This window comes from Mus pahari, chromosome 19 (assembly GCF_900095145.1).
Source record: "Mus pahari chromosome 19, PAHARI_EIJ_v1.1, whole genome shotgun sequence".
NCBI lineage: Eukaryota > Metazoa > Chordata > Mammalia > Rodentia > Muridae > Mus > Mus pahari.
Genome location: NC_034608.1, coordinates 9804036 through 9824080, shown reverse-complemented (window position 1 = coordinate 9824080; position 20045 = coordinate 9804036). Strand labels below are relative to the sequence as shown.

At 47.3% G+C, this 20045-nt stretch overlaps 2 protein-coding genes across 5 annotated transcripts in view; both read left to right on the top strand.

Moving 5' to 3' along the window:
* Positions 1 to 1209: 1209 nt before the first annotated feature.
* Zbtb45 (zinc finger and BTB domain containing 45) lies at positions 1210 to 5603 on the top strand. 4 transcript variants are annotated; one of them, XM_029531847.1, is made up of 4 exons: positions 1210 to 1440; positions 2112 to 2233; positions 2926 to 4240; positions 4888 to 5603. In XM_029531847.1, the coding sequence occupies exons 3-4, from the start codon at positions 2926 to 2928 to the stop codon at positions 5142 to 5144; spliced, it is 1572 nt and encodes a 523-aa protein (XP_029387707.1). In that variant the 5' UTR covers positions 1210 to 1440; positions 2112 to 2233; the 3' UTR covers positions 5145 to 5603. The 4 variants fall into 4 exon arrangements, with proteins under 4 accessions (XP_029387707.1, XP_029387706.1, XP_029387708.1 ...); XM_029531846.1 differs by having other exon boundaries at positions 2107 to 2233; XM_029531848.1 differs by lacking the exon at positions 2112 to 2233 and having other exon boundaries at positions 1210 to 1309.
* Positions 5604 to 11998: 6395 nt separating this feature from the next.
* Positions 11999 to 20045, top strand: part of Slc27a5 (solute carrier family 27 member 5) — an 11232-nt gene continuing 3185 nt past the window's right edge. The window contains exons 1-5 of the mRNA XM_029532054.1: positions 11999 to 12815; positions 13731 to 13940; positions 15479 to 15637; positions 18474 to 18598; positions 19615 to 19666. Coding sequence (XP_029387914.1) covers positions 12128 to 12815; positions 13731 to 13940; positions 15479 to 15637; positions 18474 to 18598; positions 19615 to 19666 — 1234 coding nt within the window. The 5' untranslated portion in view covers positions 11999 to 12127. The remainder of the gene's footprint in view (positions 12816 to 13730; positions 13941 to 15478; positions 15638 to 18473; positions 18599 to 19614; positions 19667 to 20045) is intronic.

The window sequence follows — 20045 nt, the reverse complement described above, 5'->3', positions numbered from 1 at the left end:
CTGGCTGTCCTGGAACTCACTTGGTAGACCAGGCTGGCCTCGAACTCAGAAATCCGCCTGCCTCTGCCTCCCGAGTGCTGGGATTAAAGGCCTGCGCCACCAGGCCCGGCTGTTTTTTGTTTTGTTTTTTTTTTTTTTTTTTCCGAGACAGGGTTTCTCTGTATAGCTCTGACTGTCCTGGAACTTGAATCGGCCTCCCGAGTGCTGGGATTAAAGGCGTGCGCCATCATGCCCGGCTTTCCCAAACTTTCAAATACACATACAACACAGCTGGGTCCAGGATGGGGAACAAAACATCCTGACATCCTTCTGAGGCACCACCCACTAGATTCCACAGTACAGTTCACAAGGAGACCCAGAGCTCTATGCCTCTCTTTTGCCTTACATAGTGGTTGATTGCCCCAAGAATAGACGGCCAGCCCACCACTTGATAGGTTTGGTTCACGGGTGCTTTGGACAACAAAAGGACCACTTAGGAGCCCCATTTGGACGACTCTCTGATGTTCTGTTTCCGCACTTACATAGCCCCTGCTGCTTGGTATCTGACGACTTCCGACCCCACTTCCTGTCCTACATTCTATTCTGATCTGTGGCCAAGCTGGGGTTCTTCAACCATTCATTTATAGAGCCGTGAATTCCTGAGAGTCTGGGTGGGGCGAGGTGGGAGCACCGAATGAGGATGCTTCCTAGGGAAGGTGGGCCTGTGTTCTTTAGATGACCGCAGGGAAGCTCGGCAAAGCTTCTTCATCAGGGGTAGGAGCATAAGTGCCTCAAGAGAGATGGCTGGAGAGATGGCTCCGCGGTTCACAGCCATCTGTCATGGGAGCTGATGCCCTCTTCTGGTGTGTCGGAAGAGAGTTAATAATGTACTCGCATAAAATAATATAAAATAAATAAATCGAGAGAGAGAAACTTTTCCCGTGTAAGAGAAAAGCCACGGGAGGTGTGTGTGGGGGGAGTCTCCGGATTCCAGTGCCCTCTCCAGACCTGCTGAGCGCACTGAGGGCGTGGCCCGAGGTTGGATTGACAGCTCGCTCGGCTCGGCCGGGAGAGGACGGACTCGTGCTGCAGCCCACTGATCCCCAGCTCTTCCGTCCCCAGCTTCTGCGATTTTTGGCTGTGGCGCGGACCAGACCGGAAGCTCTGCTCAACGACTGCCTAGTCGAAAGAGGAACACCGGAAACGTGCCCCCGACTATCGTTCCGCCCGTGCCGCGGCTATCTGTTCCGCTTCGGCGCCCGGAAGTGCGGCCTTCAAGTTGACAAGCAGGAGGCAGCCGCTGCAGGGCCTGGTGCCTGAGGAGTCGGAGGTGGGGTCGAGCGGGCATCCCCCTGCCTCAGAGTCACAGAGACGGCTGGGGGCGTGCCAGGAGCGGGACGCCTGCGTGAGGAGCGGTGTGCACGTTGCGAACACAAGAGGGCGCTGCAGGATCGGGGCAGGGTGCGGAGGCGGGAAACTGGGGGGTAGACGTAGCGGGCCTGAAGGGGACTCCGGCATAGGGTGGGAGTGAGACAGGTGGATGGAACAAGGTGCATGGCATGGGTGAGGGAGTTGTAGCGAGAATGCAGCAGGAGATGTGGGAGAGTGTGCCTTTTGTTCTGAGGCATCCAGGAAGGTTCTGCTGCATCTGTGGAGTCCGGGCGTCGGAGAAGGGGTGGGGATGGGGTCGAGGAGGAGTTATGGGTTGGCACGTTATTCGAGAAAGGCCGCTTGGCAGAGGCAGGTTCAAAGCCTTGGTCGGTTTGAAGAATTAATTCATCATCCTAGAGGTCCCAGATTAAACTCGGTTCGCAGGCTCCCTCTGGCGGCCACGTGAGGGAAAGGTCTGGAGGTGGGGGTGTGGAAGGGACCTGCATGGCCACTTCCAGTAGTCCAGGCCAGTGGGAACTGACACAATGTGTGCAATATTCCGAGAGAAAGGGAGAAATCTGGCCGAGCCAAAGGGAAGGGTGTTTATGTGTTAAGGATCTAGAATCGTTGAGTCTGAGATCTCAGTAGTCCCTTTGTCAGGGGCAGGATTAAACGGGGCCCTGCTCTGGGGCCGTGGCCCTAGAGAGACAGGCTGGTGGTCAGGCCGAATCCTGTGTCTTGATTCTCTTCCCTTAGAGCAGTGTATGCAGTCTGATCCAAGTGAAACACCCTTGTTTGCTGAATAAGGAGACAGGCCCAGAGACCTGGAGTTATTTGCTTGATGGGTTAACTGACAATTCGGATTCCCAGCTCCTTTGCGGAGGTGGGTGTGGGAGTGTGTGTGTGACAGAAGAATCTATCTTCCCTTTTCCAGTCCCTCGGTATGATTAGTGCTAGGGTGATAGTCTCGGGTTCATAAGAAGTATGGGGATTGCTAAACTACACTGAATTTCAGCTGGCTGGCCTTTCACATCCCTGGTGCATTTTCTTTTTCTTTTTTAGATTTATTTATTTTATGTATATGAGTACTCTGTCGCTGTCTTCAGACACACCAGAAGAGGGTACCAGACCCCCATTACAGATGGTTGTGAGCCACCATGTGGTTGCTGGGAATTGAACTCAGGACCTCTAGAAGAGCCGTTGGTGCTCTTAACCACTGAGCCATCTCTCCAGCCCTCCTGGTGCATTTTCAAAGCCCAAAGTTAGCACCCTCTCAGGTGTTGTAAAGAAAAAACAAGGTTGCAAAGGCCTTGTTATATGTACTATTTATTTGCTTTCCTTGGGTACGGCAGTCACAAATGCTCAGCCTCAAGAGGTGCTCCTAAGCCATTCTGCCAGGAGGCAAGTGCGTCCCCACCCTTCCGAAAACCTCCACATAACACTAGTTAATGGGACCTGGTTCTTGAGGTAGTCATAGATCTGCTTGAGGCCTTCGTGGTACGAGGATAAGGAAATCTGACTAGGGTGGACTAGAAAAGAAAAAAAAGCCATCTGCATTGTCTCCTTCTCTTGCAGATGGCAGCCACAGAGGCGGTGCACCACATCCACCTACAGAACTTTTCGCGCTCACTACTGGAGACCCTCAATGGGCAGAGGCTAGGCGGTCACTTCTGTGATGTGACTGTGCGCATCCGTGAGGCTTCTCTGCGTGCTCATCGCTGTGTGTTGGCCGCGGGCTCACCCTTCTTTCAGGATAAGCTGCTGCTCGGCCACTCAGAGATTCGCGTGCCACCAGTGGTGCCTGCGCAGACAGTGCGCCAGCTGGTCGAGTTCCTGTACAGTGGCTCGTTGGTGGTGGCCCAGGGCGAAGCGCTGCAGGTACTCACTGCAGCGTCGGTGCTTCGCATCCAGACTGTCATTGACGAGTGCACACAGATCATCGCTCGTGCCCGTGTCCCCAACACCCCGGCTCCTGCCCCTCTGCCACCACCCGTGCCCCCTCCACTAGCACCCGCGCAGCTGCGCCACCGTCTGCGCCACTTGCTGGCCGCCCGCCCCCCAGGTCATCCCAACGCCGCTCACAGTCGCAAGCAGCGCCAGCCCGCGCGTCTTCAGTTACCTGCACCCCCAGCACCCATCAAAGCCGAGGGGCCTGATGCGGAGCCAGCGCTGACTGCCGCACCTGAAGACAGAGGTGAAGAGGATGAGGACGAGGAAACCGATGAAGAAACCGACGCTGAAGAAGGTGAAGGCAGTGGCGGCGGTGGCGGCCCGGGTGAGGGCCAGGCTCCCCCTGCCTTCACCGACTGTGCAGGGGGCTTCCTAACCGCTGCAGCTGACAGCGCTCGAGAGGATCCGCCTGCATCCACTGGCATCACTGATTATGGTGGTGCCGGGAGAGATTTCCTTCGGGGGACTGGGGTCACTGAAGATGTGTTCCCAGATAGTTATGTGTCCGCTTGGCATGAGGAAAGCAGCGGAGGTCCAGAAGGTTGTCCAGTGGAAACGTCTGCTCCACCCGACTGTGCCCTGGCTGGGCCTTGCCCAACAGGTGTGAAGACCCCTGGTCCCCCTGTGGCTCTCTTTCCCTTCCATTTGGGTGCTCCCGGCCCCCCAGCGCCAACACCTCCTACTCCATCTGGGCCAGCCCCTGCGCCCCCGCCCACCTTCTACCCCACGCTCCAGCCAGATGCAGCCCCCAGTGCTCAGCTGGGAGAAACGCAGGCTGTGGCTGCCGCCCCTGCTGCTCAGGCCACAGCCATCTCAGGCACTCCTGTGCGCGCCCCCGGTGGTGGCCAAGGTGCTGAGCAACCCGCCTATGAGTGTAGCCACTGCCGCAAGACGTTCAGCTCGCGGAAAAACTACACCAAGCACATGTTCATCCACTCTGGTGAGTGAGTGGGAAAGGAAATCGCCTTTACTCTCACAGATTTGCGAGACCCTTAATCATTGGCGATTTGGTTCCTGGATGGGATTGGGCTCTTAAGAAGCTCTGTTTTGTGTTAACCCTAAAAGCCAAGAGTTTTGGCTTCTTCCTATAAAGGGGTTGGTTGGGAAGCAGGAGCCTGCCTTTCCAAAAAAGCCTTCAAGGCTTTTGGAAAGCTAGATTCAGCCTGGAGTGACCAGGTTAAAGGAAGTGTTGGTAGGAAGCTGGCCAGTTTCTGCAGTGGGAGCTGCCAGAAGAGGCTTGACGTGAAGCAAGCTGGGATTATTTCCCATAAAAGTGGCTCATTATATGGGTCTGAATAGAGGAATCTGGTGCGGGCTGGGCAAGATCTGTGTGTGTAGCCCAAATGGGCAGTGGGTTGTGTTCCTGACAGGGTTCTTTTTTTAGGGTCCCTGGTAGACGATGGTATAGTTAAATGGTGATGTGTGTGCTGGAGAGGGAGTCCCTGCAGAACAGGATTCCAGAGTGGTTTCCTTAATAAGCAAAAGGTTCCTGACCTGACCCAGGAGGGGAGAATAGAGGAGTCCCTACAGGATAGACTCTAGGGAGAGCAAACCAGACTAATATGTAGTTTGCTTTGTCATCTGTAGGGGAGAAGCCACATCAGTGCGCTGTGTGTTGGCGGTCCTTCTCGCTACGCGATTACCTGCTCAAGCATATGGTCACACACACTGGTGTGCGAGCCTTCCAGTGTGCAGTGTGTGCCAAGCGCTTCACTCAGAAGAGCTCCCTCAACGTGCACATGCACACTCATAGGCCTGAGCGTGCGCCTTGCCCTGCCTGTGGGAAAGTTTTCTCACACCGAGCACTGCTGGAACGACACCTGGCAGCTCACCCAGCAACTTGATTGGGAGCCAGCTTCACACAGCCGGCTGCTGCAGTCAGCCGCCTAGGACTAGGTTCACTCCACCAGAAGGCTCCTGCTCTGGAGTACGGACCCTTCCCCTTCCCCATGCTGAACCTGTTTTCCCTGTGGACTTGGGACCCAGAATCCTATTTCTCTCCTACACTTGCTTAGCTTCTCTCAATGGGAGAGCGAGATGATTAGGGCCCCTGCCACCTCAGAGACCATTTCCAGATTGAGCTGGGCAAACACATTCTTGGAACCTGATGCTGGACTTGTGACCCACCCCCTGCCAGGTATGGTGTCCAGAGTTGTCCTCTGCCCCTGTGTTGGGCTAGAATTCTCTGACCTCACCCCCCAAAGTCTGGAGCCACCCTTCCCTCATTGGGCACCTATGGAGGCCCAGACGGAGCTACCTTGGGACTTTAGGATTCCAGTCTAATAAAGGACATTGGGCCAGTACATGCCTCCTAGGCTTTCTGGGTTGTGGGATTGAAGCTTAGTCCCTACGTTCCTGATTTGCACTTTTGTAGTGACCTAAGATTTCCTGAGCACAATTTGGCTTTATATCCTAGACTTGGATTTTTGGATTTTGGGGTGGGTAGGCTGCATATATAACAGTCCTGAAGTATTCAGCCCTGTGGGCAGGGGAGCCCCAGTCCCAGTGTTGGCTGCTACATTCCTACAATGCAGAAATGGAGTCCCCTTTCAACCAGAAGCCTTTTAGATTTAAGATTCCACCTCCCCCATTTTGATGTCCATGAATATTGGACACCTACTCTTGAGATGCTCAGGAGGGTTCTTTGGGGGCCAAGCTGCTTTAAGGGAATTTGAACCCTGGATGTTAATCACTAAGTACTAGAGAACCCAGAGTGAACTGAATGCCTGTTAGGTAAGTGGGATGCAAAAATGGCTAGGATCCAGCTTGCCAACTGAATAACCTAGTGACCTAGTGTCAAAGAAACCCGTGTTATATCTCTCAGCTCACGGAAGTATTATCCTCCCAGTCTCCTTCCCACGTCTTATGTGTCCACACCTCACTGTAAGGATCTGGTGCCAGGGGAAGAAGGGCTCTAGCCTGCAAGGCCAGGCCCTAGCCCTACCTGTGTGTCTTCTGTGCTCGTAGGGTTCCTCCGTGACTGGGCATCACAAGTATAGCTCAACCTCTGAGTCCCAACGTTATGAGAGCTGCTTAGATTCAGCACAACTCAAATTGCAAGTCAAAATAAAACAAAATGTAATCAATCCACTACTGATAGATCAGGAATACAGTCTCAGGAGCTGAACTGCAATTCCCTGCCCTCAGCTAGAATGTTGCAGAGCTTTTAAGCCTGAAAACCACAAACATCTGTTACAAGTTACATTTTTTCTACCAATTAGGATTCAGGGATAGGGGACTTCCTCATGTAGATGCCTTTGGGGGTACTCTTATCCTGTCTGTTTCCATCGTTTGGGTTATTGAACTGTGGTGGGCCAATTTGCTTGACATTCACATCTCAACTTGCCAACCAGGATGTCAGTTACCCAGGGAGGTCTTGGGAACATAAACTTTGACCCCTACTGAAAATGGAAGTTTTATTCAAAATGGCTTCAGTCTGGTTCCTTCTTACATTCCTCCCTTGGCTTTTCACATTATTCAAACCTTTGATTATTCCAGAGTATAAGGGCTTGTTTTGGGTCCTTAGGACCATGAGCAAAACTGAGTAGCACGAGGAAGAGGAGGGCCAGTGGTCCTGGTGTGTTGAGCAGGGTGGTTAGCTTAACATGAGAGCTGGGCAGATGCCAACCATCTATGGCTATTTTGTCTACTTACCTGTCAATAAACTGAAGTTATAATTTGCTGTGTAAAAAATAATAATAATAATTTGCTGTGTTTTGTTTGGGCCACCCTTGCTGCAAGTGGCCATGTTTTCTTTCGTGTTTTTTTTTTTTAGATTTATTAATTTATTTATATGTATATGAGTACATTGTAGCTGTACTGATGGTTGTGAGTCATCATGTGGTTGCTGGAAATTTGAATTCAGGACCTCTGGTTGCTCTGGTAGAACCCCCTTGCTCTGGTTGGTCCCACTGACTCTGGCCCAAAGATTTATTTATTATTCTTCTAAGTACACTGTAGTTGTCTTCAGACGCACCAGAAGAGGGCGTCAGATCTCGTTATGGATGGTGTGAGCCACCATGTGGTTGCTGGAATTTGAACTCCCATGGCATCTTCTCTCTCTTAACCTCCCTTCTCATGGTTTCTTTTCAGACCTCAAGCCTGGGAACCGAAACTCTACATACCTCTCTTCTGCCCAGTTATAGGCTGTAGGCATCTTTATTCAATCAATAGTTTTAAGTTAAGGAGCAAAGTTTCATAGCATCACTTGGTGTATGTGAGGATTTCACCATCTGTGGGGACAACCAGACCTTGCTGGGGGGGGGGGGCAGTATTTAGCATTATAATACATAGCAGCAGACCAAACATCAACATTACCAGTTTATCAGAACTCCATTTATCAATGTTAAAACTCTGAACCTTTGAAATCTCATTATAACAAATCATTTTTGAGACCCTTAGAACTTATTTAAGTTTTTACATCCTTGCATGAATTTTACATTTTTTTTTTCCCTCGCCCGGCCCTTAAATCGTTTTTAAGCCAAATCATTTACCAGAAACACACATTTAAAACCTGTTTATCCTTTAACATGTGAAACCTGTCGCCGGGCGTGGTGGCACACACCTTTAATCCCAGCACTCGGGAGGCAGAGGCAGGTGGATTTCTGAGTTCGAGGCCAGTCTGGTCTACAGAGTGAGTTCTAGGACAGCCAGGGCTACACAGAGAAACCCTGTCTCGAAAAACCAAGCCTGCCTGCCTTAGCAAGAGACCCAGTAGCTTTAATTAACCAATGAACTAACTAATGAACTAACAAGGTGGGTGATTACTTTGGGGGGGAGGAGCTGGTTGCCTGTCCTTCCCTAGCAGACAAAGCTACAGTTAGCTTCACTGTCAATGTGATCAGAAACCTGAGAAGGCTAAATTATTATCTAAACAGACTATGTATCAATTAAAATGGCAGAGACTAGTCTACAGTCCATTACCTAGACAGTCATCCCAGGCCCCAGTTGTCTCTATGGTGATGGAGGCAGAGGGGTATCAGGACAGTCAGAGACATTCCTGTGGAGGAGGAGGATGGGAGGGACTGACTTCTAGTCTCCGGAAAGTGAGGCAATCAACTCCCCGGGGTCCTGTTTGTCCATAGTTCAGGCTGGGCCCTCACAGCAGGCAGGGCACTGGGGGGGTCTTTCTCAGTGGATGGTGTTACCACCCTTTGTCACTGTGTCCATGATCTTCTTGGAGACCTTGGTTGGGGGGAGGGTGTCAGGGTCACTGCTAGGATCTGAGACTCTCATCTGCCGTAGTAAGTTTAAACATCTTAAATGTCATACTCAGCAGATCTTTTTCCTAATTAATTAATCAGAAGATCTCTTTGATGGTTAGCATCTATCAAGCATATCTGAGTTAAACAAGCCTTGTCTGTTTTTAGTTATTTGCTTTAGGCTACACCTTGAACCAGGAGGCTAAATAAGGCTTATTTCTGTAATTAATTACAGTAGTGTTTAGCAGGACTACAAATATAGTTCTGACCATAACACAGCTTATTCATCTTTGAGCAGTTTATAATAAAAAACTATTCTGAATTGAAGCTCTCTTAGTATCAAGATAAGATTTTTATTTTATTTTTATTTTATTTTTTTTTTTAAAGATTTTTTTTATTTATTATGTAAGTACACTGTAGCTGTCTTCAGACACTCCAGAAGAGGGAGTCAGATCTTGTTACCGATGGTTATGAGCCACCATGTGGTTGCTGGGATTTGAACTCCGGACCTTCGGAAGAGCAGTCAGGTGCTCTTACCCACTGAGCCATCTCACCAGCCCAAGATAAGATTTTTAACTCATAAATACAGTTCATAAAGAGACTGGGAACTTTTATTGATCCTTACATGGTATATTGTTATAGAACACAAAAGTTTTGTTGTAGGATTCAGTTCACCGTATAGCTAGTTAAAACAAGGAGGTTAGCATAGAACTTTAAGTCAGTCTCTGTTAGCTAGCCTGAATAGTCCTTAGGTAATGAGTGACATATTTTAAAGCCAGTGATTCTCAGTTTTTAAATATTGTAATCTTTTTTTTTTTTTTTTTTTGGTTTTTCGAGACGGGGTTTCTCTGTAAAGCCCTGGCTGTCCTGGAACTCACTTTTGTAGACTAGCTGTAGGCGAACTCAGAAGTTCGCCTGCCTCTGCCTCCAAGTGCTGAGATTAAAGGCGTGCGCCACCACCGCCTGGCTGCAAAACCTAGTTTTAACAGTGTAAACAATTTAGTGTCTTTAAAATCAATACCAAGTGCATTACCCTTTTGTTCCAAAGTCTGACTGCCAGTAAAGTACATTCTTGTAATGAATGCAGTTTTAACACTTCATTAAACAAATATAAACCTGGTTTATTAAAGACAGGGCAGGAATTATATAATCTTCTTGTTTTGTTTAAAGATTTATTTATTATATATATGAGTACACTTTCATTGTCTTTAGACACACCAGAAGAGGGTATCAGATCCCATTACAGAAAGCTGTGAGACACTCTGTGGTTGCTGGGAATTGAACTCAGGACTTCTGGAAGAGCAGTAACTGCTCTTAACCTCTGAGCCTCTTAACCTCTGAGCCATCTCTCCAGTCTGAATTATATAATCTTTTTTGTTTGTTTGTTTTTCCAGACAGGGTTTCTCTGTGTAGTCCTGGCTGTCCCGGAACTCACTCTGTAGACCAGGCTGGTCTCGAACTCAGAAATCCGCCTGCCTCTGCCTTTCAAGTGCTGGGATTAAAGGCTCTTAAACTAAGTTTTTGTTACTGATACTACAGATTTTTTTTTTTTTTTTTTTTTGGTTTTTCAAGACAGGGTTTCTCTGTGTAACCCTAGAACTCACTTTGTAGACCAGGCTGGCCTCAAACTCAGAAATCTGCCTGCCTCTGCCTCCCGAGTTCTGGGATTAAAGGCATGCACCACCACATCCGGTGATATTACAGATTTTTAACCATACCCAATAATTTATAAACCAAAAATCTATAACCATGACACACAGACCATAGTAAACTCACTTATTTAAGACCAGTCAAAAGCCAACATGTAGTGGCCACAACATTTATAGATTTAAAACAGACAGACAAAACGTTCCTCATCTCCCCCAGCTATAATTTCAAGGGAGAAGCAGCTAGTTATCTGCTTAATCCAATTCTCATGGGCACAGCAGATCTGTAGTGTGACTAGCTGCTGACTTCCCTACTACAGAAAGCTGCCTACCGGGCCAAGCACTCTGTTCTACAACCACATTAGTTCACTGTTCTGGTCTCACTATGGTAGTGACAACATGGAATGAATTAAGACTAAGCCAAGGGTGGATGGCAGATGAAGTTTGGCCCATTTCTCTGAATATGAAACACGGAGCAACAATGAAAGGAAACAAACTACAAACAAACTGACAGACATGGACAAACCGCCACGCCGGGGATAGCAAATACACTGGGGGAGGAAATAGATGAGAACCAGATGTCCCACCAGCAGGATCCATATCAGGTGCCCTATCAAAGGAGCCCAGGAGGCAGATGAGGGAGGTGTCCTTCAGTCCTGTCAGATTCTAAAAGCAGTCCTGCCTCCAGCCTCCTTCAGTGAGTTAACGGTACTCTAAACAGAACGGAAACAGGCTTACCTCTGCAGGTCTTGAACAAATCAGGGACCTGGGTAGAGTGATTGGAATCCCCGCCTGTGCACACCAACTCAAAACAGGAAACAAAAATTGCTTTGTATTGCAATCAAGCCACTACTGAGAGATCAGAGATGCAGAACAGACTCAGGAGTTGAACTGTGACCTTGAGGCAGAATGTTACAAAACTTTTAATTCTCGGAACAGCAGGCATCTATGCCAAGTTACACTTAAACAGTTTTCTATCAATCGGGATTCAGGGATAAAGGACTTTCTTAGGGGCATTTCCCTATGTGGTACATTTATCCCGGTCTCACTGATTTAACTGTGGTGGGGTGACTTACCTGGCATACAACTTACCAACCAGGATGGCAGTTACCTACGGAGGTCTTGGACCTTACACGTTATTTGATCCCTATTCAAAATGAAAGTTTTCCTGAAAATGGCTTCAGTTTGGATCCTTCTTACACCAAATCTCAATCCACAGGGATACCAGAAGAGCAGGCTCATGGTGGAGAACAGAAGTATGTTTAGGGCTGGAGAGATGGCTCAGCGGTTAAGAGCACTGACAGTTCTTCTGAAGGTCGTTGAGTTCAAATCCCAGCAACCACATGATGGCTCACAACCATCTGTAATGAGATCTGATGTCCTCTTCTAGGATGTCTGAAGACAGCTACAGTGTACTTACATATAATAAAGAAAGAAATCTAAAAAAAAAAAAAAAAAGAGTAATTAAAAAAAAAGTATGTTTAAATCCAGATGATAAAGGTGTTCTAAATATTTACTGAGTTGTCAACTGTCTACCTGACAGGCAGCCTGTTTCCATTCAGAACAAGGGCTCAGCTTCGTAAGTCAGGCAAATAAAACCACAGGCTGTGTATCTTACCTGGCTTTTTCACTGGGCTAGAGTCAGGCAGGTCTTACTCTCTGTCCCCCTGGTTTCCCATCCCTAACAGGAGATGGAGACAAATGCTAGCCCTGGGGAGGAGGGTGGTTGGTGGTGTCCGAGGGGGTGGGGCAGGCCGAGTGATCAGGCAGGGGGCTGGAACTGTAGGAGAATTCCCAGCCAGTAAGAACTAAGTAACAAGGACAGAGTCCACAGGTCACATTCAGTTAACGATAGTACTTGGTCATATTTGGGGAGTGGGTATACAGATTTCCTTAAAGGCAGGCAGGTAGGGCTTTGGAGCGCTGGTCAGAGCTGAGAGAGACTACACGCTCTCAGCTACTTCAGAAAGAGCCAGTGCCATGGGTGTTTGGAAGAAACTAACCTTCCTACTGCTGTTGCTGCTTCTGCTGGTTGGCCTGGGGCAGCCCCTATGGCCAGCAGCTACGGCCCTGGCCCTGCGTTGGTTCCTGGGAGACCCCACGTGCTTTGTGCTGCTTGGCTTGGCATGGCTGGGCAGACCCTGGATCAGCTCCTGGATGCCCCACTGGCTGAGCCTGGTAGGAGCAGCTCTTACCTTATTCCTATTGCCTCTACAGCCACCCCCAGGGCTACGCTGGCTGCATAAAGATGTGGCCATCGCCTTGAAGATGCTTTTCTATGGCCTGAAGTTCAGGCGACGCCTTAACAAACATCCTCCAGAGACCTTTGTGGATGCTTTAGAGCGGCAAGCGCGGGCATGGCCTGACCGGGTGGCCTTGGTGTGTACTGGGTCTGAGGGCTCCTCAATCACAAATAGCCAGCTGGAGGCCAGGTCCTGTCAGGCAGCATGGGCCCTGAAACCAAAGCTGAAGGATACCGTCATCCAGAACACAAGAGATGCTGCTGCTATCTTAGCTCTCCCGTCCAAGACCATTTCTGCTTTGAGTGTGTTTCTGGGGTTGGCCAAGTTGGGCTGCCCTGTGGCCTGGATCAATCCACACTGCCGAGGGATGCCCCTGCTACACTCTGTGCGGAGCTCTGGGGCCAGGGTGCTGATTGTGGACCCAGGTGAGTGCCCCAGAGGCAGAAAGGGCAGAAAGGGACAGAAGCAAGGGAGGTCAGACGTTTCTGGAAGCTAGGCAGAGAGCCTTTTGTTTTATCTATTCCCAGCCATGCAATTAAGGGTCAAAATATAGGTTACCCAAAAAGTAATTTTAGGGTCACCACTTGGAGTTTTTTTTCTTCTCTAAATCTTTCTATTCTATTTAACCAATTAAAAAAATTTTTTTTTGAAGTTCCAGTTTACTGTTGTTTTCAAGACAGGATCTCATTATGTGAAGCTCTGGCTGTCCTGGAACTTAGTATGTAGATCAGGATGGCCTCGAGCCTACAGAGAACGGGCTGCCACTGACTCCCAATTGCTGGGAATAAAGGTGTGGGCCACTATGTCCAGCTTTATTTGAATAAATTTATATTTTTACCAATTATAAGGTACCTTTTTATTTTATTATTTTTTTTCTGATCAAGGCTTAATTTTTTTTGTTGTTTTGTTTTGTTTTGTTTGTTTTTTTCGAGACAGGGTTTCTCTGTATACCCTGGCTGTCCTGGAACTCACTCTGTAGACCAGGCTGTCCTCGAACTCAGAAATCCGCCTGCCTCTGCCTCCCGAGTGCTGGGATTAAAGGCGTGCGCCACCACTGCCTGGCCTTTTCATTTATTTTGAGACAGGGTTTCCTCTGTGTACCCCTGGCTGCCCTGGAACTCTCTCTGTAGACCAGGCCAGTCCCAAATCACAGAGATCTGCCTGCCTCTGCCTTCGGAGTGCTGGGATTAAAGGTGTGTGCCACCACCGCCTGGCATTATAGGGTTCTTTACCTAGGAACAGGAAAGCTTTTCTCCGGGATCTGCTTTTCAGTCTCTGGTTCTCCATGACTTTGGAAGAAGGTAAAATTTGCTTCTTTTCTCCTCTGATGGCTCCTGTAGACCTCCAGGAGAACCTGGAAGAAGTCCTTCCCAAGCTGCTAGCTGAGAACATTCACTGCTTCTACCTTGGCCACAGCTCACCCACTCCGGGCGTAGAGGCTCTGGGAGCTTCCCTGGATGCTGCACCTTCTGACCCAGTCCCTGCCAGCCTTCGAGCTACGATTAACTGGAAATCTCCTGCCATATTCATCTTTACTTCAGGGACCACTGGTAAGGATGCCTGTGGTCCTGCTCCCATCTCCACACTCTGATCTTGACCCCACTCACCTTGCACCATGCCTTCAGTTTGTCCTGTGACACCCAACTCTGCCCTCAATCTGGACCTCTGCCTTTGACTCTGAACTCTAATGTGGCTCTATTTGTTTGGATTTGTTACTCCCAGCTCTGAAAACCAACCAGGGAGTGGGACTTGGTGCTGTTCACATATAAATCCCAGTACTAAGAAGATTAAGAGGCAGGAGGATCTAGAGTTCAAAGTCTGCTCATTTCAGTGGAGCACATACTAAGATTGGACCAATACACAAATTAGCATATCCCCGGTGCACGCAATATAGGCTAATTCACAAAGCATTCCATTCCATGGTCTTTAAAATGGAATAACTGTTCAAGCTGGGCATGGTAGCCAATGCCTGTAATGCCAGCACTTGAGAAGCAGAGGCAGATGGCTCTCTGAGTTTGAGGTCAGCCTGGTCTACAGATCAAGTTTGAGACCAGCCAGCGCTACACAGAGAAGCACTGTCTCAGTAAACAAACAAATAAACAAACAAATAAAAGCAAATATATAAATAGATAAAGGAACGATTCCTTTTGGCAGAATGAAAGGAAAGATGGAAAGAGAGAGGGAAGAAAGTGTTGTAGGGTATTCACCAGAGAAGACTGCTCAGACATGGGTTAAGCCAATAGAAATTCTTTATTAGCCAGCTGGCGACTGCTGGAGTTGTTCAGGATCTCAGTGTAGCCCAGAGCCTTTTTCAGGATGAGCTTCTAATCACAAAAGAAAGAAAGAAACACACACACACACACACACACACACACACACACACACACACATTCTGGGTTGGCATAACTTCAGTTAACAAGAACAGTAAGCACAGAAGCTAAAAAGCAAAGATTACTACAATTTAGAGACTTTCTCAGAGCTATGGACTTTGATGGATTAGGTCTTTGTCTAAGTTCTGGCAGGTGATACTGTCTACATGCTGAGTTTTACAGCCTGAAAGTTACTTCCATCATGGAGTCAGCTGTGCTAAGGTCTAGGGCCCTGCTACAGGAAGGAAGGAAGGATGGGAGGGAGGGGGAGAGGAAAGAAGGAGAGAGTGAGGAAAGAAGGAAAGGAGAAAGGAAGGGTGGATAGATTGAAGGCCAGTCTGAATTACATAGTGAGTCCAGGCTAGCTTGAGGCACAGAGAGAGATCTTGTCTCAAAAACAAAACATACAGAAAAAAAAGAAAGAAAGAAAGAAAGAAAAACCACATTCAACCCCAAATTTTCATGCTTTACTGTTATTTTGTTTTTGGTCTTTTGAGACGGAGTCTTGCTCTCGCAGTCCCAACTGGCTTTGAACTTTCTATATAGTTGCCTCACCCTCTTGAGTGCTGGCATTATAGGTTTGCATCACATTACCTAGAAAATCTCCATTCTTGATCCCCTCTCAGAGGTTCAAACCCAGGCTGATCTGACTGTGGAGACCCACCCTGCGGTTGTAGTCTCTCTTCCTACCCAACCTTTATTGCTTTCTCATTGTCTAGGACTCCCAAAGCCAGCCATCTTATCACATGAGCGGGTCATGCAAGTGAGCAACGTGCTGTCCTTCTGTGGATGCAGAGCTGATGATGTGATCTATGATGTCCTACCTCTGTACCATACGATGGGGCTTGTCCTTGGATTCCTTGGCTGCTTACAACTTGGTAAGTCCTTCAAGGATCTCTCTAGAGCACAGGGCCACAGTGGGCACTAGTGTGAGGCAATCAAAAGGACAAGATTCTATACTCTGTACCTTGAGTTTGTTTTCCCCACTCCAGATTTTGGGCCACGTTGCTTGGTATATAGCCTATGGTGGGCTCAAATCTCTGGTCATCCTGATTATACCTTTCAAGAGCTGAATTACAGATCTAAACCACCATGCACAGTTTTAGATACTTTATTCACTTATTTCCCTAGAAAGACGGGGTCTCACAATATACCCATGTCTGGTACAGAATGCAATTTGTAGACTGGGCTTGTTCCACAAAAATCCACTGGCCTTAACTCTGGAGTGTTGGGATTGAAGGCACATACCACCATGCCTGGCTATCTTTATTCTTTATTTTTTTTTAAAGATTTATTTATTTTTAAGTACACTGTAGCTGACTTCAGACACTCCAGAAGAGGGCGTCAGATCTTGTTACAGATGGTTGTGAGCCACCATGTGGTTGCTGGTATTTGAACTCAGGACCCATCTCGCCAGCCCCAGGCTATCTTTATTCTTGCTGATATCTTTATTCTTATAAATATTACAGTATATATCTGTAATGAAAACTGATACCTATTAAAATTAATAGTGGCTTATTGATATTATTTGATGCCTAAACCTTGTCAGACTTTCCAAGTTCTGTAATTAATTACATTTTCTTTGTTCAGTATCCTCCTCTTTTCTCTTGCATTTATTTTTTATTTTTTAAGATTTATTGGGGGCTGGAGAGATGGCTCAGCGGGTTAGAGCACTGACTGCTCTTCCAGAGGTCCCGAGTTCAATCCCCAGCAACCACATGGTGGCTCACAACCACCTGTGATGAGATCTGACGCCCTCTTCTGCTGTGTCTGAAGACAGCTACAGTGTACTCATATAAATAAAATAAATAAATCTTAAAAAAAAAAAAAAAGATTAGCCGGGCGTGGTGGCGCACGCCTTTAATCCCAGTACTCGGGAGGCAGAGGCAGGCGGATTTCTGAGTTCGAGGCCAGCCTGGTCTACNAAGTGAGTTCCAGGACAGCCAGGGCTATACACAGAGAAACCCTGTCTCGAAAAACCAAAAAAAACCAAAAAACACAAAAAAACCCCAAAAAACCAAAACAAACAAAAACAAACAAACAAACAAACAAAAAGATCTATTTAGCCGGGCGTGGCGGCACACGCCTTTAATCCCAGCACTCGGGAGGCAGAGGCAGGCAGATTTCTGATTTCGAGGCCAGCCTGGTCTACAAAGTGAGTTCCAGGACAGCCAGGACTACACAGAGAAACCCTGTCTCGAAAAAACAAAACAAAACAAAATTATTTATTTATTATATGTAAGTACACTGTAGCTATCTTCAGACACTCCATAAGAGGGCATCAGTTCTCATTACAGATGGCTGTGATCCACCATGTGGGTTGCTAGGAATTGAGCTCAGGACCTTCAGAAGAGCAGTCAGTGCTCTTAACCACTGAGCCATCTCCCCAGCTCCTTCTCTTGCATTTCTTGTTAGATCAAAAATGTCATTGGTTTTTACTGGTGACTAATATCCATAAGCTCAATACAACACTCAGTAGACAGAAGCTGGAGAACCACTACATTTTAAGTTCAGCCTGATCTATATACATACCAAGGTCTAAGTCAACCATGGCTGGTAACTCAGTAGTTAAGATCACTTGCTGCTCTTGTAGAGAATTCAGGTTTGGTTCCTGGCACCAATATCTCAGGACCCCCCAACCACCTGTCACTCTAGCTCTAGGAAGTCTGACTCCTTCTGACTTCTACCTTGTATAATACACAGAAACACAGAAATACACACACACACACACACACACACACACAGAGGCATGCCAATATACACATAAAAAAGAAACAAATCTTTCATAAAAAATCAAAACAGGACAAAAATAAAATGTCTTCTAGAAGCTAGTATAGTTTATTTATTGTGTAGGATTGGGAATGGAGCCTAGGACCTTGCACATGCTAGGGTCCCCTCTAGTGAATTCAGGACAAGTGCTCTACTAATGAGCCACACCCCCAACCCCTCTCAGGGAGATTTTAGGCAAAAACTCTATGACTGAGCCAAACTCATAACACCTAGCTGGTGAAATTTTTTTTTAAAGATTTATTTATTTCAGTGTATGTGAGAACACTGTCACTGTCTTCAGACACACCAGAAGAGGGCATCAGATTCCATTACAAATGGTTGTGAGCCACCATGTGGTTGCCAGGATTTGAACTCAGGACCTCTGGGAGAGCAGTCAGTGCTCTTACCCACTGAGCCATCTCTCCAGCCCAGTGAAATTTTTTAAAAGATTTATTTATTACTATAAATAAGTATACTGTAGCTGTCTTCAGACACACCAGAAGAAGGCATCAGATCTCATTACGGGTGGATGTGAGCCACCATGTAGTTCCTAGAATTTGAACTCAGGACCTCTGGAAGAGTAGTCAGTACTCTTAGCCACTGAGGCATATTGCCAGTCCCCTCACTGGTGAATTTTAGGTGTGTGTTGGTCAATGCCAAAGAGTGTGGCATTATTTTGCATTTGAAATACCCCATCCAGCCAGGCGTAGTGGCACATGCCTTTAATCCCAGCACTTGGGAGTCAGAGGCAGGNAGATTTCAGAGTTCAAGGCCAGTCTGGTACACAGAGTGAGTTCCAGGACAGCCAGGGCTACACAGAAAAACCCTGTCTCAAAAAACAAAAAAAATCAAAAAACAAAACAACAACAACAAAAAACACAACCAGGTAATCGCATAGCTTTTCACAGCAACATGGAACATTATCATTATTTTTTTTCCTACCAGGAGCCACCTGTGTCCTGGCCCCCAAGTTCTCTGCCTCCCGATTCTGGGCTGAGTGCCGGCAGCATGGCGTAACAGTGATCATGTATGTGGGTGAAATCCTTCGATACTTGTGTAACATCCCTGAGGTAAGGCTCTAAAATGAACTCTCCAAAGTGAAACTCATAGGCCTGCAGCCCCAGATGACTTCTCAAAGTTATCAGATAAAGACTTAGGTAAGGGGTGAAGACATTGACTCGGAAATAGAACATAGGCCTAGCACGTGTGAGACCCAACATCAGAGACAGAAAGGCTCAGCTATGGGTCTCAAGCAAGGTCACTTCTTGGTTACACAGAAAGTTGAATGCTAGCCTGGGCTACCCTGAGACTATATCAAGACAGAGCCTCATAGGACGAGTTCCAAACACTTTCCACATTTTCTGGTGGGCTGCTTTGATGGTTAGTCACCTGGGCTGGTATGTGTTAGATTCCTTTTCTTGTAAAATACAAAAACAACCTAAGGAATAAAAGTTCTGTTTAGCTCACAATTCTTGGCTGCAATGCCTCACAGTGGCGAAGTCAGGGGAGCAGGAATTTAAAGAAGCTCCCCCTACCACATCCACAGTCAACAGCCTCAAGTAATGAATTAATGCATGCACGCTAATACCCACTTTGATGCTTTTCCTTCACTCAGTCCAGCCTATAAAATTACACTACCCACATCTACAGTGGGTCTTCCAAAGTCAGTCTGTCGCAGGCGTGCCACAGGCCAGTCCAACCTACACAATCCTTTACACATCAACAGGTGACTCTAGATTGTGCCAAGATGTCAGACTGTCACAACAGGTAACTAACTGTACCTTGTCCAGTTTCAGTGGCTTCGTTTGGAAAACATAGATAAGAACAGTCCCAACCTGGACCTTACCCAACCCTGGATCTCAGTTTACAAATACAACTATGAATAATAAATACTGGGGAGGAAAAGAGCACTGCCTACCTTAAGGGGGCGCTGTAAACATGAGATGAAGTACCTTGAACAATGTGGCTCAGGACAAACACACTAGATGTGAGATGTTCTTATTCTTATAGCACAGTGAGCTGTGGTCCCTAGGAAACTGTCTCTAGGCAATACAACCCCTTCCCTAGTCTCTCCCTACCCCTTCAGTTTCGAATCAAAAGCCCTGTGAAACTCCTTCCCAGGAAGGTGCATTCCATAGGTAACAGTTCAAGATAAGGTTTCAAGTGATTCACAGGTTCACCTATAGAATGAAAGTCACTACTCAACAGAAATGTTTATAGATAATGCATCCAAGAAACAACTCTCCCACCCCAGGAAGTGTCAGATGATCAGAAGTTTGTCTGACATTAAGGTCATATTGGTGTGTCATCCTGGCACACTAGGTCACCCGTGGAGAGTCTCAATGAAAGATTGTGTAGGTTAGATTAGCCTGTGGCATGCATGTGAGAGATTGACTTTGGATGTGGGTGTGGATGGTGTAATTGTATATGGCCTGGATACCCCAGTTCCTCCTAGCTATGTAACTCTGCAGATAAAAGCTACTTCAAGCAACTTTCTCTAGGTAACTCCCCCCCCCC

Excerpts from the sequence above, each read along its gene's own strand:
- Zbtb45 (XM_029531848.1), top strand. The coding sequence starts at position 2,926 with ATGGCAGCCACAGAGGCGGTGCACCACATCCACCTACAGAACTTTTCG. Across the intron at positions 4,241-4,887 it reads GCACATGTTCATCCACTCTG|GGGAGAAGCCACATCAGTGC; the intron begins GTGAGTGAGTGG and ends TGTCATCTGTAG.